This window comes from Photinus pyralis, unplaced genomic scaffold (genome assembly GCF_008802855.1).
Source record: "Photinus pyralis isolate 1611_PpyrPB1 unplaced genomic scaffold, Ppyr1.3 Ppyr1.4_LG2, whole genome shotgun sequence".
NCBI classification, from domain to species: Eukaryota; Metazoa; Arthropoda; class Insecta; order Coleoptera; family Lampyridae; genus Photinus; species Photinus pyralis.
This window is the reverse complement of record NW_022170403.1, coordinates 27345571-27373305: the sequence shown is the minus strand read 5'-3', so window position 1 is coordinate 27373305 and position 27735 is coordinate 27345571. Positions and strand designations below refer to the sequence as shown.

General features: G+C 35.5%; 2 protein-coding genes across 10 annotated transcripts; one reads left to right on the top strand and one right to left on the bottom strand.

Annotated features, from left to right (window-relative positions):
• Positions 1 to 22: 22 nt before the first annotated feature.
• Positions 23 to 27735, bottom strand: LOC116163665 (heterogeneous nuclear ribonucleoprotein R). Of its 9 annotated transcripts, XR_004143785.1 has the most exons (12): positions 27640 to 27728; positions 16141 to 16578; positions 15852 to 16093; positions 8658 to 8793; positions 7834 to 8189; positions 6560 to 6705; positions 6408 to 6505; positions 5286 to 5434; positions 4450 to 4515; positions 2930 to 3092; positions 1461 to 1539; positions 1118 to 1255 (listed from the first exon to the last, which is right to left on the bottom strand). XR_004143785.1 is itself a non-coding variant. In XM_031477719.1 (11 exons), the coding sequence occupies exons 1-11, from the start codon at positions 27650 to 27652 to the stop codon at positions 1095 to 1097; spliced, it is 1968 nt and encodes a 655-aa protein (XP_031333579.1). In that variant the 5' UTR covers positions 27653 to 27735; the 3' UTR covers positions 23 to 1094. The 9 variants fall into 9 exon arrangements, 8 of the variants coding, with proteins under 8 accessions (XP_031333579.1, XP_031333578.1, XP_031333580.1 ...); XM_031477719.1 differs by lacking the exons at positions 1461 to 1539; positions 8658 to 8793 and adding an exon at positions 8410 to 8545 and having other exon boundaries at positions 23 to 1255; positions 27640 to 27735; XM_031477718.1 differs by lacking the exon at positions 1461 to 1539 and having other exon boundaries at positions 23 to 1255.
• Positions 21151 to 25349, top strand: LOC116163664. The gene is made up of 8 exons (XM_031477717.1): positions 21151 to 22170; positions 22219 to 22348; positions 22401 to 22566; positions 23275 to 23573; positions 23621 to 23861; positions 23986 to 24274; positions 24322 to 24439; positions 24487 to 25349. The coding sequence occupies exons 1-8, from the start codon at positions 21272 to 21274 to the stop codon at positions 24739 to 24741; spliced, it is 2397 nt and encodes a 798-aa protein (XP_031333577.1). The 5' UTR covers positions 21151 to 21271; the 3' UTR covers positions 24742 to 25349.

The window sequence follows — 27735 nt, the reverse complement described above, 5'->3', positions numbered from 1 at the left end:
AAAATAAAACTAAATTTTCAAATGTAATACACATACAACTGTTTATTGAGACATGTAAATCAGTCCTTTCTTTGATTGATAATTCCCATATTGAAGCTTTATAATATAATATATAATCGCTCCAGTAAGAATCGGTAATTATGATGTAACAAACAGTTTTTTTTCAATTGTATCATGGCTACAGCACACTAAAATTATTACAGAATGTTGACGGACATGATGGGGAAGCAAAAGCAATGAAGATATCAGAAAAATGTTTGCAAATAATGAATGTTTTAGCTGTAATATTGTACGGAGCTGATCAAATATTTCTACCAGAAACAGAAGTATGCTTAAGACTCCTTAAATTACCGCTAAAATACATCACAATGCAGAATGCATTATTTGCAGGAATAAAAATAATTATATGATACATTAATTAAAAAATCACTCGTTTCATGAGCAATGGTCAATCAGGTCACTGCATGAACCGAGCGCAATCCCTCCATGCCCAGGTGCTACAGCCAACACTTCAAGTTAACTGCCACACCTTAACAGTGCCAAACCCACGCTTGTCTAACGAAATACATCAAACATACATAAATATATTTATATATATGAAACAATTTGCTGAAAGAAACTAAACTCAAACAAAGATGCAAAAGATGTGACACTTGGGATGTCAGGGTTAAGTAAAACACAATTAAAAAAAATAACACCTATAACACCAGAGGGCAACGCCATCTGGCAATTAATTAAAATGGGCGGCGTCCCCATGATGTAGTCTCCAGAACGAGGGGACGCAAGGCCGCAAATAACAACATTTAAACACAATAACTTAAAACAATTTAATCTGTGTATCGGAAGCAAACAAAAGTAATTTTCAAAAAATTTTGAAAAATCAAACACAATGACTAAACCAAATCAACAAGAGTATAAAAAAAAACTAATTGCAGAAAGGTATGGGGACACCATCAGCTGTTATTATTAAATGGTATGGGTTCCACTACCTCGGGCTTAGGCGCACACCAGGCATGTAGGGTGCGCACCCTCCCCCACTGCCCAGACGCAGGGCCACTCGCACTCAGTTCACCGCGGGCCACACTGTCCTTCACTTAGCTCCAGGACGCGTATGAATCCTGGTACCACTGCTGCTCTCCATTAACACCCGCTGCTCCCAGCGGCTGCTGCGCCAGGGGCTGGCTGCCCCAGTTGCTCTGGTATCTGCGCTTTGACTCCCCCTGGTTCTGGTGACCCCCGTCTAACTTCCGCTTACCTAAATAAAGAACACACAATCCTGTAAATAATTCGTACAGCTTACAGTAACAAGGGAGATTATTACCATATTACACATACTTATTGACTACACGCTGTTTTGCTAGGTAAACTTAGCTTTCAAACGTAACTTTTGAAAATCTCCCTTGTTACAAGAAGTTAATGCAGGAGTAATGAAAGGAAAAAATTGGATAAAAGGTACATACTGTTAGGTTATAAAAACGAATGGTCCTAACTCCATATGAAGATGTTCAAAAAAAAACTAAGCAACCGCTAACAAAACAGCTGAAATAAAATAATAATCAACCTTGTTAAAAAGCTAGATTGTTATAAAGCGGCAAACGCTTCTACAATTTTTTTAGACATTAATTAATGCAGAATGCAATGCAAAAATTTAATACCTCACACAGAAGAATCACTCCTTTCATTTAAATGTCAACCATTTACCTATTTATACTGAGTTAGTTTTTTACAATGTGAGCGATGGGCATCTCGGAAACTAACAGAGATCGAGAAACAATTAAAGGGGAACAAGAAGTACACTTTTACAAACCAAATTCAATACCTTCCTTTAATTTTCACTTTTATTGCAAATATGATTTTCTTGATGTCTTTTATTTGAATACCTATAGCTTTTTTTTATGGAAAAAATTGTAGTGAAAATAGTCATTTTTTCTACAACTGTCAAAAAAACCTGTGAAAAATAGTTATAAATAATTATAATAAGAGCGCGAAGTTCAATTTCGCGCATTGAGACTGAAGGTATTTTGACGAGGCGAAACGGAGTTAAAATATCAGTCGAATGCCCAAAATAGCTAGCGTTATGTACAATAGTTTTTCTACAACTGAACAGACTGTTAATTAAATTTGCTGTTCAGGGTCAATTTTGTCACGTGTGCGAAATACTTTTTTTCACTGTTTCGCGCACGTTGTCAAGAGCAATCTTACTTATTAATTAACTGTTTAAAAATCTAGTACTTCATGTTTCGTTTCGTCAGAAAATGACAGATTTCTTTGACAGTTGTAGAAAAAATTTAATTTTTGTAATGCAACTATTGCATTATGATACACACTTCTAATTTGCTGATAATTTTTCTAAAAAAACCTAACAAGCTATTATGTAAATATTTTATACTTAAATTATTGAAACATGTCTACATAATAACACATTTTTGATCATCCTACAATTCCTGTGTAAAATGATTTAAAAAATAGGTATTATTTTCAACATTTGAAAGCAACAAAAAGTATTGAAATGGACACATTTTGATTCCAAAAATACTTCATTTTGTAGAGGCGAAATGTGTGTCCACTAGATGAAAGTTTTAAGAAAATATATTGACTACCTACTTTTTGAGATGAACATGAAAAATGGTAGCATGTTTTCCCTATATTTAACACAGGTAAAATCCCAGCCTTAAATTAAAAAGATTTGGTAATAAAGTTCGTTGAAACATTTAACAAAAACTATCCACCCCGTTACTTTTCTATTATTCTCTTGCACTTTTTCATTACTGCGGTTATAAATTTGAAATTAAAGTGTTTAATTTACAAAATTACAATACAGAAGCTCCATCAGTAATAATTTAAAGGAGAGATGCTTCTGTGTCTGTTATATTAAGGGAAAAAAGTGAACAGAACCAAAATATACCCAAGTATAAAATTTTTTTCTCACCTGGTAAACTTCCCTTGGCGCGGGCCCCCCCACGGGCGGGCTGCTGCCGTGCTGCCCCACGAACCCCTACTGCTCCGCCCCGGCCCGCCCGGTTGGCCGCCGCCCCACGGGCCGGGGGCCCACCGACCCGGCCACGTGCCACCACCCCACGCCCACGGCCAGCCTAATTAATATTAAGTCATTATTGCACACAATAGTTATAAAACTAACATGTTGCATTATTACAAGACACAAAACTAACATCCATTCTTAACATTTCTTAATGCACACCCTGCTAATGTATAATAGCCTAATTTTGCGTTGCAGCAGGTTGTTGGTGGGCACAGATTTATTTAATAATAAAAAAAATCTGCCATCCCTTTCTACTACTAATGGATATCAGGGCATATGTGCACAATCAAAATTGCATTAGAAATAAAAAAAATTGAAACGTGCTTTAAATGAATTAATTTCGACATATACCCTCTTATCCCATATTGCGCAGACCAGCTTGCGTCTGATAGTATTATGTAATAACAATTTTTTTAAATATTTGAATTACTTTAAGTTGAAGTGTATGATATACTCAATACTAAAAACAGTTCAACATTAAAAGAGGCCTGTGCAATTATTCTCATGAATAAAAAAAATTTCAAATAAAATTAACTTCAAAATATTTAACTACAATGTAAATAAATTTGATATGACTATAAAGGAAAGGTTTCACTTCCTGGTCATAAATAAAACTGAAATAATAGTTATTTTTAGTACAAGTGAGCAAAGGCACTACCTACTCTTGAGCTCTAGATATGAACACATCTAGAGCAAGAGACTACAAGCGCGGTTGCTCAAGAGTGCTAAACATAATTTTTTCCACAATCATACTCATAATTTAATTAAAATAAATCATGATCAATAATTTTCATAACATCCAAAGGCCATAAGTAAACAATCAACAAATTTTCCTCACTAAAGATCAAACGCCCATTTTGCTAACGCAAACTGGTGCGAGCAAAGGATGCTATTAATGATTGCGGAAAAAAAATTTTATTGCACAATTTGTCAATAGGGTAAAAATATAGCATCAGAAAGAGAAACAGGATAACTTAAATTTGGTTGAGAAATTACCAACATAAACCTGCATTATTGAGCACAATTCATGCACACATTCACAAACTAACATACAAATAAAGCAATTTCAAGAACCTTAATAAAAAAAATTAACATCTTAAATTAAACCTAGCTATCCTAATAAATGAGCAAATTAGTGCCTAGTAAAAAAACCTTATCTAGCACTTTCTTACTAAACTCAAAATATTTAAAGAAAGTGTTTCAAAATCACTCCATAATATCCTGCAATTAAACTGTTAATGGTGTACTAAACGACATTTCGAAACTCGCAGTGTTAACTCATGCGTCCATTTTGGGCCCGTAAAAACACTACGAACTTCAAAATGAAAAGTTTATACCTGTCTCCAAACTTAAAACAGTACAGGATTTTTGAAATTAGGGAAGGGCAAGTAGAAAGGGCTGGAACAAACCTGCGTCCCACTGTTCACTTCATAGTATAGACTGGTAGAATTCAATGTGCTTCCGTCGTCCAGTTCCTAAGTGTCAACATAACATCAGTACTAGTTACTTTGCCTATGGCAACACTTAGCACTGGATCACTTAATGTGAATGCAGCAAGTTCGACATATAATGTACAATAAAGGTGTATGTTACATGTTGAACTTGCTCGCAAATTCTATTGACTGCGGAAGCTTTTAGACAAAGGGTTATCCAAAAACAACAAAATATATAAGACAAAATAACGGCTTGGCTACACAGCTAAAAGCTGTCTACAGCCAAACAAAGCCAAAAAAAGCAAAGCCTCTATAAAGCACTATTAAGCAAAAGCAAAGACACAAGCAAGATGCATGGCGGCCCTGTAGGGTCGTCGACAAACATTGCAGTGACACGGACACACATGATAAGCTGCGTTCTTCTAGACACTTTGCGGTTAAAGCAACTCAAATGAAATGTTAGTGTCGCTGTGGCGGCGCGGTCCCTCGCCCCACCTTTTGGATAACCCTGCAACTAAGAGCTCATCATATCTGAGCCAGTCCTGGCATACCTGGCATCCTGACTCCTCAATCACTTTTCCCGGTGCTGAATAATTTTGAGCGCCTATTGGCTCAGATATGATGGTTATTTGAGTGTGGCAAGTGTTTTCGTCAGTTAGTCGACCATGCAAGCGGGTCGGGCAGTTAAGAGGTTTAGTGCGGCTCGGTTAGTGGCAGCTGCCAACACTGTGCCACAATCAAACTACCGCATTGTCATCAAAAATACTTTTAAATATAAAGAAATCTGAGTTTAATTTAAAAATGCCACCCACCGATTGTGGCTGCCGACCTCTCCCTCTAGCTTGTGGCGGTGCCGGCGGATAATCACAATAGTAATCTTCATACCGGTAATAGTCATCATAATAGGGATCACTGTAGCCGCCTCGATAATCCCCATACCCGTAATAGTCGTAATCATAATCTATAAAACACACAATAATAGTCCCAATTTAGCCAACTTGGTCCAATTTGTATGCCTGGAAGTAGTACTAATAGCATGCCGGGAAAAGAGTCAAGTAAATATTCTTGGCCAAGAATCTAGGCTCATACTGAAGAGTCTCCCTACACCATTACCACTGCAAGTACTTACCCCCTCCTTACTGCAAGCTGACAAACACAAGTGATAAGAAAGATAAGACACATGCATGTTATAAAAGAACCGGAGCGCGTGCAATGCTATACGTTGCCCTTGCCTGCTGGCAGTGCCCCTTGGCCACCGAGGTGACCGCATGCACGCTTACACTCTCACACTACCTTAATAGCAAGTAATCCAATACAAACATTGTTATTCCACATTCAAAGCTACATGTTAGTGGAATAAACGTGCGTCGAATACAACTAACTGTTATTTGCAGACCTGCAACGAATTCATATACAATTACCATAGCACCATATACTCGAAGTGGCGTACACTCCAAGAAACAACACAACAAAAATGTATCTTAACTTAGAGCACACTTGTACACATCTTTATAAACAAAAAGCAATGTAGCGCACAATAACTTTTTTGTTGAAGAACATGAAATGTTAGTAAAGTTAGAAGGCGTTTTCCTCCAACCGAAACCTTTTCGCTTATAAAATTCTTCAGAAATTGCAAGATGTGTCTAAAAGAGAAGCTACTAATATAATCCCTATACCGTGTAGGCACTACACTACCCTACTTGTTTAAGACAATCCTTTCATTTTTGAGGTTCTATATCAAATACTGTACATGATAAGAAAAGTTTTTAAAATTGAAATCACTCAACGCAATTTCTGAGGAAAAATGTTTTTCTTCATCTTGTAGTAAGAAGTAGAATAGTTACTTGACTAACAAGCACGCAAAGGACCATGTTTAATATTGAGGGTGCTTACAAAAATACAACACAATTTCAACATAATCCATTTTAACTTACCATAGTCACCACGACCCATTGCACCTCTCATTCCTCCACCAGGCCTAGGCGTTTGTCCTGGCGGTCCTCGCATTGGCATAGCACTACCTGGCATCATACTGAATGTAAAAAAATTAATAAACGATTCCAAACTATCATGAAGTTAAACTTACCCTCCCCTAACTTGCATCATTTGCATCATTCTTCTTTCTCTGGCACGTAATATTTCTTCTTTCTTTTTCTTATCCGAAGGTGGTTTGGCTAGCGAAACTTCTATATGTGAACCTCCCATTTCTTTTCCGTCTAAGTCTTCCATCGCCTATGAATTAATCAACTCGTTGATTACAAAATCTCAAATTGTGGCATTTAAAACTTCCAAGAATTATCTTTAGAAAGTCTTCATTTTCGTTAGTGTTATTCTAAGGTCCAGTTGCAGAAAAAAAGTAATCCGGTGTTAACACTGGATTACATCATAGTTGTTATGGCATTTGATGAGATGTGTAGTGGGTGTGTTTATACCCTGATTGAATAGTATCAATATCATTAACCAATCACACCAGGATCAGTATTAAACCCAAATTAAATATTTTTGAGCAACCCGCCCTCACTTTATGATAAATGTGGTCTAGTCCGGAGTCAAAAGTGATTGATATCTGAGGTGCTCAATTTTCGCGCCTCACCATAACAACCTCTTATTATCTCTAATAAGGGGTAAAATGATTGCTAAATTGGGGAAAGTTGCTAAATTTAAAACGACCCTTGAAATTACACCCCAAAAAACCAGCATTATACCTATTGGACAAGACTGTACAAGGAACGTTTTCGTATGGCAATTTGCCTTTCTGTTAAAGATACAAAATACTTAATCACCAGGGCTATGTTTTGTGAAACTCACTTGTCTCGATACTATCTCAAACCATTTGGTCATGAGTGGATAATTTGGTAGTAGAGCTTTACTTAATCAATTGTTTCTCAAACAGTTTTGATTGTATAACTGATGTCTAGTGTGATTCTTTTTAATAGAGTGTAATTTGATACAGTAAAAACATCTCTCAAAGGCAAAAGAAATGGTATAAGTGAAAACGTACACACTCAAAGTACAGCTTATTCTACCCATAAAGTAAGTTGAGAAAGTGCTTTTGGAAATCAATTATCTCTAATAACCCCAAAGGTGGGTAAGAAATAAATCAGTTAGAAACGCCCCCTAGCGGTGAAATTTGGGATAAGTCAGCGCCAGTAACTTTCTTAATAAAATTTAAACTGCAAAGAAGTTGGTAGTATTTTTCTTTAACATAAACATGAATTACCATAAGAATACCTTCTTATGACCCTCTTTGTACAGAGGTTAGAAATGTTTGGTTCAACATTGACATTCAATCACTCAATTCAATATTAACACATAGGACTTTTGAAGCAATGATTTATGGTTTCCAAATTTAGTACTTACCTTAATTGCGTGATCGCGCTCTTCAAAATGAATGAATGCATAGTCCTTTATTTTTTTAACTCTTTCAACTTTTCCGAAATTTTCAAACGTTTCCTTTAACTTTTCCTCCGAAATTTCTTGAGTGAGATTACGCACATAAAGTACTTTGACTTTAGACATGGTCTGCTCGTCGGGTTCTTCTTGTGGATCTGCCCAATCTACTATAATATCACAACCCCACACTTTGATACGTCCAGTTCCGAGACGCCGCTTGGCTAAGGAAGCCGCCTTGTGGGACTCGTACTCGAGAAAACAAAATCCGCGATTTTTCTTCTTGTCGTCTGGCGAACTGTAGATGATGACCTCCATTAAACCAGCTGTTGCATAAAAAATAAATTTAGGAACAACGTGTCAAAAACTACAATTTTATTTGAGAAATGGAGGAGCACCAAAGTCCACTGCCCTAGTCTATAAAGCCACTGCACAACGCTACTTCGCACTGGACCTTGCTACCCTTCCCATGCTCGTAGCGGCCCTGCCCTACCCTTGCTCAGGCGCAGACTAACGCATTCCAGGGATTAAGGGTGCTCAACTTACGTGCATGTTTGGAAAACTCTTCGAAGAGATCATCTCGATCCCTGTTCTTGGGAATATAGCCCACAAACAACCGGTGATTGTTATAAGATATCGTTACACCAATCTTTTTGCCTTTTCGTATCTCATAATCATTCAGCTGCAAGAACAGTGGAAGGGTAGCCAATTATGCCTTGGGCAAGGGGGTAGGACTAGGAAGGAGTAGGACTGAGCCCGGCAGCCGGCCGCCACTAGCTACTGATGCACTTTACCTGTTAATTTACCGAACTCGTCCAGTATCTCCTCTTTGCCTTTAGACTTGGGTATGTTTCCAACGAAAAGTCGAAGATTCGGAACACTAATGTTAATTTTCAACGTCTTGCCAGGTTTGATTTCATAATTATCGAGCTGTGGGTGAAGAAACAAAACATGCCAGAATTTGGTTTGCCACATCAATAATTATAGTACGCTTATTATAAATTTAGTATTCATCAAAAAAACAATTTTGCACCAACAAACTACTGAACGGGCATGCTTGCTATAGATTTAGTAACCCGTATATGAAGTCTGGAACTCTGGTACCGCTACTCCCAAACCAATGCACTACAACTATCTTTTTTCTTTACTTTTTTGCGTAAAACTAAAATTTTGCGTTTGAATTTTGGAATTTTAGGACCTCTGCTTTGCTATTTTCCGGTCTCAATTTTGCCCCTTGTGCAAAGAGGAGACCTGAAAAAAAAATTTATCCAGCCAAACACACCAGTACTTCACTAGAGCCAATTGTGACACTGAGTGTCTTTATCATCTCAATTTGGTCACTCAAGGGCTCTGATGGAGGTGAAAGCTACAAGGAAAAGAACGTATGCTCCGTAGTCAGAGCCGCTGTAACAAAAGTCAGCTCTCAATTGACGGCTGTGACAACAGTTGGCACACATCGCTATAACAGAACTGCCAATTATGATGCATGTGCTAAATGAACAACAAGACGCCCAATTTCTTTTCTCACGATTCCCAATGATTATCCACAAAACAATCAGTTGAGCATCCAAGTTCGGCAGTAAGATGCTAAACTAAACATCAGTGGACTGGCAAAATAGGAATCCGGCATCTTAATGTTCATTCTTTTTAACGTAACGGATGTTCACCAATTTACAATCAGTGCTAAGAAGCATCTAATTGAATATAATACTGTTACGTTACAAAGTACAAATTTTGCTAGGAAAATTAAGAGGTCCACACAAAAGTTTGAACTTTCACACTTAAGACCATTAATTATCAACAGATGTTTTAGTCTATGCAAGGTGTCACAAAGTGTAAAAAGTTGTACTATACTAAATTCAACAAAATGAAAACAAAATATTTTGATGCATTGGTTTCTTGAAATTGAGTAAGAATTCTACTTTAATTAAGGTGTTACATTTCAATTCCAAATTGTTTTTCATAATTTGCAAGTTAAGTTCCATTCATTAGTAACGATCATGTACTGTATTATTTAATGAGATGGTTTTCCACATAAAATGACCCCTCATAAAAATTTGGTTCATGGTTGATATCTAATTCCTTAAATGATACACACAAAAACAAAATTTGAAAACTGTTGGTTTCAACAGAATAGTGCACCCGCGTACCAAGAGTTTTCAAATTCTGTTTTTTTTGAGTGCCGTATATTGTTGTATTTGTAACAAAAAATGCTACTCAATACAGTATGTACGTTGTTTATTGACCATATAAAGAAATAAAGTTGATGATTTCTTCGAAACAACATCAACAAATTTCAGATTTTCCGACTTGTCTTTGAAAGGAATCGAATTTTCTGGTTTTCTTTAAAACATGATAATTGCTCTTTAAATGTGGAACTTTTCCCTAATTCTACAAATCTACAATAAATGGAAATAAATATATGGTATGTGATAATTAATAGGTAGTATTTGTCTTTCCCAAATTTTAATTTTAAACCTTTTCTTTTGTTACATACTGGGTGAATATTCTAAAACCGAACATAGGGAATTAACATAGGTAAAAGTTTTTTTGCAAATCGTTGCTCCCCATGTTAACTTAGAGGGTTTATGACACACCTGAAAAAAGATTTTTTTTCTCATCTAATGAGCGTCCAAAGTGTAGTCTAGCTTTAGCGCACACTGGCGCACGCGGGGTCTTTGATGATCCCAGCTAACACATTTTTCTACGTTGTCGTGTCAGCTAGAAAGTGGTATTCTTTTTTTATACCATAATCTCATAAGGTACTCATTTCCATGCACGCTGATACCATACTACTGGAGAAAAATATGATCGAAAGAGAATGCAGGAATAAAATATTATGCATAAATTGAAATATTGTATTTTATACTTTGTAACGTTGGAACGAAGAACACAGAAAATAAAAGGGGACAAAACAAATAAAAAAAAGGAAACTAATACCCCTAACCACGACTGCGGCTGCTCACGAAGAGACTATGGTACGTATCTGTGAGATTATTTTAGGCGCTAATAACTTTTATTTTCCTGTTAGAACAAAACGCAACCAGTAACACGCGATAAAAATAAAACAGACCAGGCGTGACTGAGACGCTTATGCGACAGCATGCGTGTTAATATAAACAGTTGGTCTGATTGAAAAATGTTTCAGTAAAAAAAAACTTGAAACTGATCTAAGAAAATTCCCATTCCTGCCACAGATGAAAAATTCTTCCCTCGGCCCAGTTTCGAATACCCGACATCCGGCTATATAGCCCAACGCTCTACCACTGAGCTACATAGTCGGTTGAGGTTTTGTTGTTTGGTTTCTTACCAATGGTAAGAGTAGAATTCCTATTATTTTTGTGATTGTAAATTATATTGAAATTAGCCTTTATTTTTCTTGTTCCGTTTTTACCCTCGTTCTTATTCTTTCGCTCCTTTAATCCTTTGCTCTATAATTGTATGCTCGTTTATCCTTCACCCTGCTTTCTACGGCCTGTGTGTCACCTTTGGTTTTCTTTGTAGCATCCTCGTTCAATTGATATAGATAAAGCTCGAAAAAGCTATTATTTCGAGAACCACCTACATTTGTCTTATTTTCCCCTTAGCTTCCTCGTCCACCAGAGGCCTATTTTCAAAATTTTTGGACACAGCTCACTAATAGGAAAATAAGAGTCAGTACCGCCTAAAATGTAATCTCACACAAACATATCCTAGTCTCTCCGTGAACAGCCGCAGCCGTGGTTAGGGCTATTAGTTTACTTTTTTTGGTTTGTTTTGTCCCCTTTTAATTTCTGTGTCCTTAACCACGTTACAAATTATAAAGTACAATGTTTCAATTTAATAATATTATTATACAATAGGTAAGTGATACCATTTTACTCCTGTATTCTCTTTCAATCATATTTTTCTCCAGTAAGATATCAGGATGCATGGAAATGAGTACCTCATCAGTTTATGGTACAAAAAAAAGAAAACCACTTGTTAGCTGACAGGACAACGTGGAAAAATATGTTAGCTGGGTCATCAACGCTATACTTTGGACGCCCAGCTAACAGGTTTTGCAACATTTAAATATAAGCTGACAGTCATTTGTACCATTTTTTTTACAATTTTTTGTACGTATTTTCCAATCTCGCCAAATTAAGCCACGCTTTTGAACCAGCTAATGCCCCTATCGTTGATAAGTTATGGATGAAAAATCTATAGTAGAAAGATGAGCTTTGCGAAAATGCTCCTTTCAAATAAGCAGCTACCTCCCGGACTTGATAATATACGAATCACTTCATTTTCAGTTGTATTTTTCGTTATTTTATCAAAAATTATATCCTGGTACCTCGCCTGGTACCTACGCTACATTTGTTTTCCGTGCATTTTAATGAGCATCCCATTCACTCTGTGTCAAAAGCTATTTCAATTCTTTAGAAAATTTCCATGGTTAACATGATTTTGCTAATTGGATTTATTGCCGAATTTTTTTGATAAAATAATGAAGAATACAAGATACAACTGAAAATGAACTAATTTGTATATCATTAGATGAAAAAAAATCATCTTTCGACTGGTGTCATTATGAACACTCTAAGTTAATATGGGGAGCAAATGATGGGTTTTTCTCTTTCTCATGAAAGTCTACTAGGTTAAACCCTATATCACAAAAATTCTCATAACGGGACTATCCCTTATGCTTAAAAAAATTGGGGGTGCTTAAAAATGTTCGATATCGTATTAGATCAGTCAAATATGGCACAAAAATGTTCAAGCTACTGCCACAAAATGGCAATTTGTATATACTAATTGACTTGTTTTGCATTTTTCTGAAAACAGAACAGAAAAAAAGATGATTTTTTACGTTACGTTTGTAGCGCTCTGTATATATGTAACAAAAGATCAATAAAAAACCATTTTGTACAATATTCTTCCATAGCGTATAGTGTGATACGGCAAATTCAAATATACCCAATTGTAGCTCCTTGAACAGAATTGGTGAAACTATGAATATTTTACCGTATCCAATTAAATGAAATAAAAAAACAAAACAGGAAGATCTTCGTTACTGTTTGACTATCCAAGTAAGTAAAGATCTTGCTCAAATTAGCCTAGAAGTAATTTGTAATTTTACTGTACTAACGAGAGACCTATTTATGAGACATGAACTAACACTTTCCAGTGGTGACATCTGTCAAACAAATTGACAAAAAAGTTAGTAATGGCAACACACGTTAATATACAGAGTAAGGCAGCAGACAATAGACAGATCAAGAGGTATACTAAACAACACCGAAGGAGTACAAGTACTCGATTACAAAACCCACTTTTTCTTCCTTTTAGAAAAATGAGTTAACAAAATTGAAAATTCAATAACACATCCACTTATAGCTATACGTAACTAAACACCTGCACCTACACTGGCACAGATTTACATGCCTATAGGACTGCAAAAGGATTCGCCATCTGAAAAATTGATTTTAAATCGAACCTTCAGTTTCAAACGTCTTGAAAAAAAGACCATCCATTTAGGAGTTCTAAAAATGTTACAAAAGGTTGATGGACAATATACATAACTAAGATTATCCAACTAACTAAATTCTTTTTAAAAAATGTTGTTTTCTGGGAGCTTTTTATGAGTTAAAATGTTTTAACTGGAATGTGCAAACAACATAGCCCTAGGGAACAATAATTTAGTCCCTATGGCTACAATGTTTGCATATGCATTCCTAGGAAAGCTTAAGCTAAGCTCTTGTCCCGCTCTGGTACTGATTAGATCATATGTAATAAACCAGATCATACAATACCTAATAGATTGATTATACAGGGTGTTTTTTTGGGAGCTTTAGTTAAACGTTTCTGGGAAAGTAAAATAGGTAGGTTTTTGAAAATTTGTACTTAGGAGTTACTCTGAAGACCGAATCTATGTAAAATATTTTCAAAATGGCCGCACTTCCGGAAACACCGGAAGTAGATAGTAACTTCGTTATTTTAAATAGCAACCCCTATTTTTTATTGCATTTTTGGATTCTACGTGAAATTTCACTTCTTTTGATACCCATATGTCGATATCTACCATTTATGGTTTTTAAGTTATTTTGACTTTAAAAAAAAATGGCGGATGCAGATGGTACCTTGATAATTGATTACTTGAAAACGGTTGTATTCAATGACAATACATGTTCCTATAGCTATCTTTAACAGTTTCTGACGTATTCCCATTTTATTGAATTGACACTATTTTTTTCGGATTTTCTTTTTAGTAGTCGGCCATGAGTTTATAAAAATCGAATTTTAAACAAATCTAGTGACATCAATCCGTCACCTACTGTTATAGGTTAACATAAGTTTTTCAAAAATCGAAAAATGACCTATTTTGGAATTTAATTGTTATTTATGGTGAAATAGACAGAATCGCGCCACGTGCTTGCCGTACATTCATTCGAACACTGGAACGAAATTGTATGAATTTTGGAAATGCACTACAAACCGTTGAATCACAAGTGATACAAAGCTCTACAAGAGAATATTTAAGAAAATGAATTGAATTGCAAGTGCAAGATTAACAAAATAAATTCAATGCAAAATATAAAAAACTTCGTTGAAACATTTTTGGTATGGAATTGTTGCTAGAACCGATATCGCATTACGTCTCTTAATTTCCAGACTTATACGTTGTTTAAGAAATTCAGTTGAACGACTCTGTTTAGATTTTTCAAAAATTTTCCGTCCTATATCCTTAATAAATGAGTTATTTATTAATTAATTATTTAGACTAGAACTAGAATCAATGGTATTAAAGAATCCATTCCTTGATTTGTTTAAAATTCGACTGTTATAAAATCATGGCCAACTACTAAAAAGAAAATGCGAAAAAAATGGCATCAATTCCGAGATCAATTCAATGAAATGGGAATAAATCAGAAACTGTTAAAGATAGGTATAGGAACATGTAATATCAAAATATGCCAATTTCGATTCTCTATCTCATGCAATATTAAGAACATGGTCATTCCATTTAAAAAAACTGAGTTTTTAGTCTTTGAAGTTTCATAAATTTGGATATCCATAGGGGTGGTCGTACGCAACTTAACTTTTTTTTAAGTGCACTAAAAGAAAGCCCTATTCATTCTCTATGCACTGATAAAAATAGGTTGCCATGACTACAACCGTTTTCAAGTAATCAAATATCAAGGTACCATCTGCATCCGCCATTTTTTTTCTTAAAGTCAAAATAACTTAAAAACCATAAATGGCAGATATCGACATATGGGTATCAAAAGAACTGAATTTTACGTAGAATCCAAAAATGTAATAAAAAATAGGGGGTTGCCATTTAAAATAACGAAGTTACTATCTACTTCCGGTGTTTCCGGAAGTGCGGCCATTTTGAAAATATTTTACATCGATTCGGCCTTCAGAGTAACTCCTAAGTACACATTTTCAAAAACCTACGTATTTTACTTTCTCAGAAACGATTAACTAAAGCTCCCAAAAAAACACCCTGTATAGAACTACAAAAGATGGCTTTAGATGATCATAATTTTGTAGAAGGGTGCTATTATTCAATACATTAATCCAAGAAAACCTGCAGACTAGTGCCAGTGACCGTTACAGCTGGTGCATCTGCTGTTCCACAACAAAATCAAAGTCTCACTTCAAATTTAATTAATTTTCTTTACAGAACTAGAGTGCATTTTGAAATGCTTCTAATGCAAAACCAATTAACAAGCACATCACTTCATTAATGCAACTGAAGAAAATCGAATGTTTATGTCTGCTCTACAATTTGCAACACCATTGAGATTATAAAAATAAAAATAAATACAAAACCACATTAAATGTGACAAGTTCATACATATAATTAACGGTTTGGGTGATTCAATATAAAAAAGGCATTCAAGGAAAAGAAAATTTTAACTCTACTGCTTAAAGGACCCCATAAATAAAACCACAAACCTTCCATTCTACAGTAGTACAAACAATTACATCACTATTTTACCGGCACCAACGTATCTTACCTTCTGGACGGCAGATTGGGCAGCATCACGAGTTGTAAAGGTGACAAAAGCATACCCTCGATTAGTACCAGTCATGGGATCCATCATTAACCGCAAATCCCAAATAACGCCGCATTCTTCGAATAACGGAATTAATTCGTCTTCGTACATATCCTTGGGTATTTTGCCACAAAACACTTCACAGCCGGTTCCAGGAGTAGAACCGTCCCAACCCGGCGGTGGTCCTCCATATTTTCGTTGTCCTTCATAAGTTACATTGTAATTAAGTAATAAAGATCAATTAAGTTACCGGTTGTAACATCCAAGGTATATCCAGTACGTTCTAAAATTGCTTTAATCTTATCTTCATCCGGGCCTTTGGCAGGAATTGTGGCGGGAGTGGCAGGTCCTTGCGTAGAACCTGCCCTACTTTTTTGACGATACGTTTTCATAACACCACATAGATAGGCGGATTTATTTGAAACATGTTCTAAGTTGGAATCTAAAAATTGTCCTAATACATTTAAAGCTCCATCGACTGGAAATTCCTTCAGCGCATCCAAAGCTCGTTCATCCAAATCGACGTGTGCCAATTTTCCCGTCTTATAAATATCATCGAGTTTAATTGCTACTTTCTCATCTAGGCCATATTCGATTAATTTTTTGAAGTCCTCTGTTCGTTCCTCCGAATCAGGCTCAATTTTCATTGATTCTTCCAAACCTAATTCGCCATTCCCTTCTGCCATAGCTGTTAAATAGAATTACGTGGAAATTATAGAAAAATTTTACAAAACATTTCTAAAAAATTGAGAAAACAGAATTTCGACTGTTTTCATAGTGCACTAAACAATAACGATTAAAATTGGCGCCAATTTTTAACGCATGCGTGGTGAAATGTTAAACCGGCATTCTCAAGTTTTTTTTCTTCTAGTACATGACTTTAGTATGCTATTTTCGTTAAAAATAGCGTAAGGTAAAATGACGAAGCAAATTGGAATAAACTGAAAAAGAATGTCGCATTGGAATGTATAAAATGTGTTTGGTTAAGTGCCGGTTTGTCAATTACGATAATCTGGACTGAATGCGTTAGGGGAAACCAAATCGATAAAATGACGCTAAAACCGCCACCGTAAAGAAAATCTACACGTAAAAGATAATATGGAAATTTGGTTAGCCTACCTTTTGGCTTATTTACTAATAATAACTATAAAAATGGCGATCATACAACAATTTAATGGCCGTCTAAAATCTAACGTCAACGTGACGGGAGCCGCTTTTCGGGGTTCACATAACGACGCGCACGGGCTTAGCCTCGAACCCGGCGTACAGTACGCTGCGCATTAGCGTAAGAAATTCAAAAACGACATTCTAGCGCTAAATAAAAAATAACAAAATCTCACCGAAAACCAAAATTAACTTAATTGCTGCCCAAATTCCAATTCACAAAACGCACAGCGCGGCCAACGCGAACACATAACCGCAAAAATACAACCGCTAACAATGAAAATTAAAAATAGCTACATACCAATCACTATAATCCTTTTTAATGTAAAGCTATTGCAGATTTACAAAACACAACAAACATTTTAAAACTTAAAGTAGAACTATTTAATTAACAAAAACGTGATAATTTCAAACTTAATAAAAACGATTTTTTTGTTAGTGAAAAATTTTGGTGTAGTACCGACTCCCGCGGCGTTATGCCAAATGCAACGTGCAGCCGACAAAATACGTTGTTTTGCAACCCGTCTGAGCGACGCGTCACTTGCATTCAGGGTTGTTAGCGGCCAATGGACATGCGCCTTTGTAATTCAAATATCGCAAACCAGTCTACGAAGACGACCAGTATGTGTGAATAAAATATTTTGCATTCAAAATCCGATGTAAGACAGAAAATACGTATTCAAAACAAAAATTCGCGCGTTTATGGAAACAAATTAAAATCGATCGCATCTCGCTTCGATTTTCTATCTGTAAATTAACGACGCTGTACCTACTCGTTAATAATCGACCGGTAAAAATGTACGTGCATTCTTAAGTCAGTAACGGTTTCCGTTTATTAATAGTACATCAATTGCATACACAACATTATTGAATTAGTTTTCTCAATTATCTACAATTTGGCACGACGAGGTCGTTGTCGCCCACACTTTTATCTCGGTATTCGAGCCTAAAAAGTTAATTCCGAAAGTGGGCCGCTAGTAAAATTTCCCGCCAACAGAACAAACGGGTTATTCTAGATAAAAAATAAATATCTTAAAGGGGCGGAGGCGGTTAAAATCTGGCGAACTGGTTTCGAAGTCACGACTGCAGTGTACGGTTTATCTATAGAGATGAATAAGAATGGCAAACGGCTTTGGCGCGAGTACCAACCAAAAGCATTACCAGCTGCTTCGCAAATTGTAGTCTTCTACCTCTTTCCCCTCTCGCCTAAGCACTTGTTAAATGCAATCGCGAGGTGCTCCAAACAAAGGACATCAGTTGGGGTAAACGTACATTACGTATACGTTTCGTAACGGACGAAATGAAGACCTACAAGTTGTAAACGAACTGGTTTTACTCTATTTATTTCATATTTTGCAAAGTGGAATTACAATGCATTCGCATTTTACGTGGCCAATTCGCTTCTGTATACTGAAAGAAAAGATAATTGATTCTCTCTACAATTTGTAAAACTCGATTTCTACACGATGAGAAGTCTGGGACAGTAAAAGAAATATACACATTTACCGACTGAAAAATTATTCCTAACGGCAAAGTACTTTATAAAGAAAGTTTAATGCGACTGTACAGTGTACGTATACGCGTATACCTTATATTGATTTAGTGCAGTAATTTCGGTTGCTACTCTCTTGGACAAGGAGAAATAGGGACAGACGACTTTAGACATTACTGCTTAGGAACCTCATAGTGTAAAAATTACAGTATATGGGAACATAGGACATATGCACAAAGACATTTTTGGGCAGTGGAATTGGAAATGTTTATCTCGATTGACAATTACGTCTCGTCTCCCTAGATAGCATTTGAAAAGGAAAAGAAAAGAAATTCCAGTTTGGAAGTGGAGGGCACTCTCTACGATTTACGACACAATTTTGTGTCTTATTGGTGCTATTTATATCATTATCAATAAGTGCACTTAAATACTGTTGTTAATTGGGTAAACCTCCAGTTAAGTAATGTGATAAGATTTCTGTGCAAGGCAACTATGATCGGTGATACCTATTGCTTAAAATTCGATTAACAAGAAGAAAACAGGCTCGTTGAGTTACTGTGTCAAAAATATTAAAATATATCGTTTTACAATGCAGAAACTTATATACCTATCATGGCATTTTGTGCAGAAGGAAGAGACAGCTCATCAGCGTCCGGGCACAAGTGGGATAATTCTATAACCTTGGGCACAGATAAAATTCTGTGCCTTGGGCAAAAAAGAATATAAATTTGTACTTGTACACATACGACTCGTTCAGTTGAAACATATCTTTGACCCATCAAAAATTTATTAAGAAATATATTTGCAAGTCATTACTGGCACAATTAGGGCACATGTCCACCAATGGATAATGGAACCTTACTCCCAAAATACTGCGGTGGCTGCCGCTTAATGAATTCTTTTACAACGTTTTGCACTTCTTCGTCTGACCATCGTAAATATCAATACGTTGCACTCAATTTTTTCTGATCGTTTTTTAATAACTAAGATCTCTCGATTTTAGTTAAAATAAAACAGATACCAAAAATGTCGAACCTCCCTATTGTTAAAAACCGTAAAAAACCGAAAAGAACATAAAAAAAATAATAAGGGTTCCAGTTCTCAATAATTTTCCATTTCTGAAGAAATGACGGTTTGCCTTTACTCTTGTGTAGTATGATCTTTGATACAATCAACTTGGTAAAACTGACACATGGTACGTTTGTTCGAAATGTTATTCAAGTGATGTCGCATGTCATGCTGAAAGCATATACCTAGTGGTAATCAGAGTTACGGAAGTCAGAAGTAGAGCACCACAATTATTGTAACTTCATTTGATTCATTTGATAGAAAATCTCAAAGTAAAAGAATTAATTATATTATTTCTTTACTTACTTTCGCAAACTTATTCTTTCTTCCCCTACCTATTCAAAAAAAACTGGCATTGTATCCGAGATAATATTTTCTTACAACAACCGAAATTACAGCATTTTCTGAGTTATGAATATTGAAGAGGAAGTGGAAACTATTCTTCTTTACATTTGAACACATCGTGATATAAAAGGACTTTATAGATACCATTTGTTAGTTCGGTTGTTTTTAGTATAAATACATTACATTTTACATCAATAAAATTATTTGCTTCTAAAAGTATTTCCAAAACCAATTAGGTATACACAATGTTTCAATTCGATGGTATGGTCACGATATAAGCTCCTAGCTAGTAAACTAGAACTGCCTACTGACAAATACTATCCTGCACATAATGTAATGATGCGTGAATTTTCTATGGAATTTAAATTTATTTCATAGCAGACAAAAATGTATAGGTACACGTTGAGTGAAAATACTATGCGATCAAAAATGAGTTGCTGTCAAGTCCCCTTTGGAATTTTTGTTTCCATGGGACTTAACCTGAACTTCCAAAGGCAGCTGGACAGCAACTCATTTTTGATCACCCGTTATTCAATGGTAAAATGAGGCGTATAGGATCAAAACCGGACATGTCACATATTTTAACAAAATGAAGTGAGATATACGTTTTGTACATTGAGGCGTGTTTTATAATAATATGAAGTCAGCTTAGTTGCAAATCCGTACATTTCCTATTAAAATCAGGCTTGAAAATTGCCATTAGATTCAAAAGCGGACATGTCCCATGAAATTCTGATGCAAAAACGGACATGTTCATTTGAACCAATAACGTTCTGGCATTGTGTCATGTGATCATGAATTTATTGAGGAAGTTTCTTGCATATAAGTGGCGTGGCCCCTTTTTTGTGCTTTTTTTATATAAAATTTATTTTCATTTTTAATAAATTTTTGATTATGTTGCAATTGTCCACATTTTGGGTGCAAATTCGGCCAAACCCTAATTAAATTAATTAATAACTCATTATTGTTTCTTGAGTAAGTATCATTTTTTGGGTTTTTGGGTAGATCTGCAACTCAAACCAAGAATTTTTATGTTTCGAATCCACTGGACAGATTATTCCGTTTTTTGGAAAACCATAATCATGTGACATGTCCGGTTTTGATCTTATACGCCTCAAATCAATAATAATCTTTGTAACGTGTGTTGCCTATACGATAACAATACACTTGTTGATTTACCACCCACCGCCATCCTAAATGATTGTGTTGTGATGAGTGTTGTGGGCAGGGCACCTGAGGAATAACCTATCTTTATTGTTATTATTTAAAAGTGCTCAAAATATGAAATTTTAAGTGCAATTAATTGTTAAAAATGTGGAAAATTTATTTATCATCAATTTCTGTATGTGTGTTGTCGTTTTATGTTGTTGCACAATACGAGTGGCAGAGTCGAGATGCCTTCGACGAAATTCGATTACAAATGGACAAAGTCAATAAGGATAACTGCCCAATTCAACACTTGGGAGATTTGTATTTGCCGGAAGATTCCGTTTCTCATAAGCCTGATATAAAGGACGTTAATATAAATCCAATCTTTCCCAATAGGACGATGCTTTTACATGTACACAATATAGCACGTAGCAGGGCTTTCTTTTGGAGTTACATTCTACAAAGTCGTTTTATTCGACCTGCTATTAATGATACGTACGACCCTGGAATGATGTACTACTTTCTGTCCACAGTTGCAGATGTTTCATCAAATAAACATGTGAATACTAGTGCAATCTACTTTTCACCAAATACTTCTTATTCATCATCATATCTTGGTTTCTTCAACAAAACCTTCCCCAGATTTGCCCCTCGAACATACAGAGCAGATGATTTCAACGATCCCATTCATTTGGAGAGAATATCGACACTGAACACATTCATTGTGCAGGACTTGGGAGCTGTTCCGGTTGATACTAGTTACGATTACAGTTCGGATTATTATCGCATAAATGAATGGTATAAGCTTTGGCTACCTGATGTGGTATCAGAGCGTCATGACACAAAGACCACATATCAAGTGGAAATTCGCTATGCTAATAACACAAATGAAACATTTACATTCCATGGTCCTAGAGATTCGGACGAAGTGCCTGGACCTGTAAAATGGACAAGGCCATATTTTGACTGTGGTCGCTCTAACAGGTGGCTTGTTGCTGCTGTTTCACCGATCGCTGACATCTACCCACGACATACTGGTTTTAGACATATTGAATATCCAACGTGAGCTTAGTGAAACATAATTTTGTTTTGTGGCATAATGATTTTTAGGTACACTGCGGTTTCAGTTGTTGAAATGGAGTTTGACAGAATAGATATTAATCAGTGCCCGAAAAGTCTTGGCAATGATGGACCAAACATATTTGCAGATACAGCCCGTTGTAAAAAAGAAACAACTGAGGTGATTTTTTTTGTTTTCTGAATTACATAACAGAATGATTTTATTATTGCAGTGTGAACCAATTCACGGATGGGGTTTTCGAAGAGGGGGTTATCAATGTCGATGTAACCCAGGGTATCGTTTGCCTTTCCAAGTTAGGAGGCCTTATCTGGGAGAAATTGTAGAAAGAGCAACTTCAGAACAGTATTATAATGAATTTAATTGCCATAAAATTGGATGTAAGTTGATTTCTTTGTTAGGAGGTAATAGAGATCTTTTTCATCATTGGTAACGATCCGGGAGGGACCAGGGAGTTAAGGCAGGAACATACCTTCCTGACGTAACATGATGTGACGTAACGCAGATCTAGATGCCGAATTATTATAGTGATGAACACATTTCCCTGACGCAGCGTGTCGTGATGCTTGTCATTCCCGGCATTTAGATTTGTGTTGTGTTGAGTAGCGTAGTGAAAAAATACAATTATTTTAAAGAACTGAAAGAGAGGTTTGAACATTTTTGTTTTTATTCAATACTCCTTAAAATAAAGGATGACGATTTTTCGAAATACAAAAGAACGTGAATAACTTCGAACCGGGCACCAAATCAAAAATTCGAAACTAATAAAAGTCGTTTGTTTTAATAAGTTGTAACTCATGGTGTAAGGACTTAGTATTAACACCCTGTGTAAACAAATTTCACCCAAACGCTTTTTAATACCTACTTTCAGAAATATAGCAATTTACACGAAATCAGACGAACCGACAGACATTACGATCTCATGAAGTAATAGTCAAATATTTCTATGGGGTTGAATTTTTATAATTTCTACTACTTACTGTTTGCTAATAGCCAAGTCTGTCCACTATAGCCTAACTACCAATATGATTAAAAAAGATCCTAACAGTCCTCAATCTGAAAATAACTAAATTCTGACTTATTTTTAGGGGTGCAAAAAACCCTGGTGCAACTCAGTCGAGCACCACCAGTTTTGAGAGACATCGCTATGCAAACGTACTCTGAATACAAAAATTATACTGTGGGACCTGATTCTGTGCGCGCTTCACACTTGAATATTCACAGAGTGTTAGACTTTATTTTAGGATTAAACCCTGAAAACTGTAGAAAACTTGCACCTCAACAATTAATATTGATTGGTGGCTACAGTTTTGGTGCAGAAGAGTTTTTTGAAAATGAAGCAAAAATGGCATTACGTCTAGCCAATTTTATAAGTGCATTCCTTCAGGTTATTTACTTTGCTTTATGAAGTACGTTGATAAGAATGTATTGTAGATTGCAGATCCAAAAGAAGTCTTCTCCGGTAAGCGAGTTACTGATAAGCCATTAACAGAGGATCAAATGATTGCCGAAACTCTGTCAATTGTAATGGGCAACAGTCGTATTTGGTCAGCTGGTACTTACTGGGACCGAAATAAATTTACCAATCGCACTTTCTTTGCTCCATTCGCATACAAAACACAGTTAAATACAAGGAAGTTTTTTGTAGAGGATTTAGCTAGGTTAAATAAGTCAGGTTTGTATTTTTAATACCTGTAACCAAAAGTGTGGAATATTCCTAAAATTTGTTTTGTATTCTTAAAGTTACTCTAATCCACATAGTTCAAGTAAGGAAATACAATCATTGCCAAATATTGCAGATGAGTTATACATAAATGAAGAATGGTATCAATTTTTAAAGCAGAGGTGGTCCACAAATTTCGATAGCTTAGAGAAGTACTACATGAAAATAAAGATTCGTTTCAACGAAACTGGGGAGACAATGAAAAAATATGAGCATTATCCAAACTTCTATAGAGCTGCTACTTTAAAACACGGTTATTGGGGAAATCCTTACTACGATTGCTATGGAAAGGTTCCAATGTGGAAAGTTCCATATGCAGCACCTTTTTTCGGATGGGACTCTTTGAAGGCGAGATTAGAATTTAAGTAAGATCTCACTTCTAATAAAATTTGTCATGACATGAATGTTTCAGGGGTGTTGTGGCGGTTACAATGGATCTGACAAAATTAGATATAAACCAATGCCCAGACAAAGCATATGTTCCAAATGCATTTAAGGGGACAAATAAATGTGATAAGAAAAGTTCATATGTAAGTAATTATTACTGGGAATATTTCAACATAAGTTAATATTTCAGTGTGTTCCGATCTTGGGACGAGGATATGAAACGGGAGGTTACAAGTGTGAATGCAAACAAGGCTATGAATATCCTTTTGAAGATCAAATAACCTATTACGACGGACAGTTGGTGGAAGGAGAGTTTATTAATTTAGTTGATAATAATAAAACCAGGTTTCATACGTATCAGTGTCGTATCGCTGCCGGAAGTACTACCTATGTGAATTTTATGACACTTTTTGTTATGACATGTCTTTCACTTCTTCAAATCTAAAAACTCGAACATTTTTATCATGAAATGCAATTTTATATAAAGTTAATTACAAATGAACCGTCCAAATTTTTCTGCATAATTAAATGCAGCAATAAAATGACATGAAGATATAAATTTAACTGAGACTGATTTTTATTTGTCTATGGCAATGTTTAGCTTTATCAAATCTCCAAATAAAAAATATGTCGGCATTAAACAGGTACGGTTGGCACATTTTGCTTGTGACACGCGCACATGGAAATAAGCTAGATAATATAAGGAAGAGGTGACATGGGCACAAATGATCAAAATCATAAGTTGTTGATTCCAATTTATTTTGTTAATAATTTTACTCATTAAATGTTTAATTATAGATTTTACCTAAGTTACCATCTGAAAATTAATTGACACACAAAGTGTATCTGTTTAGGGTGTAAGCAGGAGTATTTTTAATTTATAAGTGTGCCTTTTGATATTAATTATTGTAAGAGTGCTGAAAGTGTATCTTATTTTCCGTCCATTTTTCTATTTTATCTCTATACAATTTTTTTATATAATGTACAATTAGATTTTATAGTAGATACTTATTGTTCATATTTTGTATGTTCTAATAAAAGTAAATAATAGAATTTAGTTACAAATTTTGTAGATCTACCACAGGGATCAGTAGATTCTCTATAACTTGCTGTAATATACGTGTCTAAATAACAACTGACTGCATTTGCTGCGTTACAATGTATCCCAGACAATTTTTTTCTCTATCAAGTGACATAAAAATCCAATAGAGCGTCCATAAGAAAATTGATATGGTTTACTCGAAACTGACATGTAATAAATATTTTGTTTTAGCACTATTATATCAGAAAGCTGGGAAAAAATCATTAAGCGTTTGGTTACATTTATTTTTTGATATCTTTCTTTTTTAAATTTTTTCTCTAATTATAAGATCTTTTAAAATAATAAGATAATCTTATAGTTAGAGAAAAAAATTAAAAAAGAGACACTGTCAAGTCATTGGCAGTATCTACCATTAGTCTGTAAAAAAATCAGCTTCATACATCCAACCTTGTTACCTAGTTATATCCGTAGAAATTTCGTGAAAAACCGACTAAGAATTGTTTTTTAAATGTTGGTGATTTTTTAAAGAGCTATTATCAACATTTTCATTTGGTGTATAACATATTTTCTCAAAAAACAACAATTTAAAATTGGTACCGCAGCGCCTTCATATGACCTGAGGCGGGAGACGATCGATTTTAGCATACTCGGATAGGCCAAAGTGGAACTCCATTGGTTAAAATTTTGATCACTCTTGTTTAGTGGATTTCGAGCTCGTCTCTACTATAAAGGACTGTTCACAGTAGGAGCGGCGAGCGTAATGTAATCAAGCGCATACGTATTCAGGGTGGTTGGGCTCCCACTATATTAAACAATAGTGGCGACGCTCGCTGCTGCCACTCTGATCAGTCCTTTAGATCCTACATTAAGGCCAACGTTCCTCCGCCTATTACCGAGTGAAATACATTTTAAAGCAAATGAGTTGTCTAAGAAAATTAATTAACGCTTAATTAAAATTCATGTAATTCATATTTCTGTCTGCTATTACATCGAGAAAGCGCATACGCACTCTCTTGCATCGATAGGTACACGCACTTGTACACTACGAGCAACTATAGATACGCTGCGTCCTCTTTATTCGCACGGAACAGTATGGTTTGGTTGTCGGAATTTTATGTAGCGCGCGAGAGAGAAACGTGTATTATTCCGTGTGAAAGAGATGGACACAGGTAACAGCTACTCGCGGTGTAGGAATCGAACTTAAGCGTACGCATGAGCTCTTTCCATATGATATAGGAAGCAGTAGACAGAAACATTAATTACATTAATTTTAATTAAGGGTAGTCTTGACTTAATTTTTTAGGCAACCCATTTGAAATAAAAAGATAAATGTATTTCACTTGGTAAACAGATGAGCGAAGGTTGAACCTCGGGTTGAACTTATGTGGAATCTTGTACTTTTGTGAAACCTTGAGAAATTTGGAAAATCTTTCTCGTCAGTCATTCCTCGTTTGTATAAATGCAGTATAACAATAGTTAGATCACAAGTCTGACAGAAAGATTAATGTAAAATTATCTCATAACACAATTTTCATTTAACATCAAGTTATTATTTATCCTTTCCGTACCGGAGCGGGGTAACTCAGTAACTCCAGAAATAATTTTTTCGCGACTTTAATGGCATTTTGTCCTTCCAGGTAAGGATTCAGTCACTGCATGTCGAGAGTTGCATAAGGGTGCTTAGGTTTATGATCGCCTGTGAGTTGGATTTTGAGTTTTTCGCACGGTGGACGCTGCTAAGTTTTAGCTTATTATGGTCAGAAAATATTTTACAGAAAAGCACCTATGCGAGAACGACTCGGTGAGAACATGGTTAATTTTGATGGTGATAGTATCAGTCACTTGGCCATTGTAGACCTATTACTGAAAACAGAATTGAAAAATTCAAAACCGTTCTCGATTTATCATGTACACAGACGGACGGACAGAAAGTCCAAATGACCAAAATTGAATCAGTTAGTCCCTTGATCATCGTCCGCCTATTACTGAAAACAGAATTGGACAATTCAAAACTGTTCGGGAGATACCATAATGTACACAATTAAGAGAACAGCAAGTTATCATATGTACCTACACAGATGGACGGACGGACAGAAAGTCCAAAATCATGAACCTACGTCGCTCGTTAATAAAATGTAAACAGAAAAGAAATAAAGCCCCTGCCCCTTGTTAAGGGTTGTTAACAGACAAAATTTAAGCTGGCACTCCGGTGAGTACGTGATTTTTCATAACAACGAGCCGGGAGGGTTAAGGTGAATTAGTTTTTAAACCACAAGTAGTAAGATACATGAAATAACTTACAGAGTATCACCATTTTCTTGGAATTTATCTTCAAATAATAATTTATCAGCTTTTCAATTTGAATCACTTCCAAAATTTGGGTAAACTTCAAACTTT

Coding starts and splice junctions, on each gene's coding strand:
- LOC116163664 (XM_031477717.1), top strand. CDS start 21,272: ATGTGGAAAATTTATTTATCATCAATTTCTGTATGTGTGTTGTCGTTT. Junction 22,171..22,218: donor AGACATATTGAATATCCAAC/GTGAGCTTAGTG, acceptor AATGATTTTTAG/GTACACTGCGGTTTCAGTTG. Junction 22,349..22,400: donor GTAAAAAAGAAACAACTGAG/GTGATTTTTTTT, acceptor TTATTATTGCAG/TGTGAACCAATTCACGGATG.
- LOC116163665 (XM_031477719.1), bottom strand. Junction 16,094..16,140: donor TACCTTGGATGTTACAACCG/GTAACTTAATTG, acceptor TAACTTATGAAG/GACAACGAAAATATGGAGGA. Junction 4,516..5,285: donor GAGGTCGGCAGCCACAATCG/GTGGGTGGCATT, acceptor GTTGACACTTAG/GAACTGGACGACGGAAGCAC.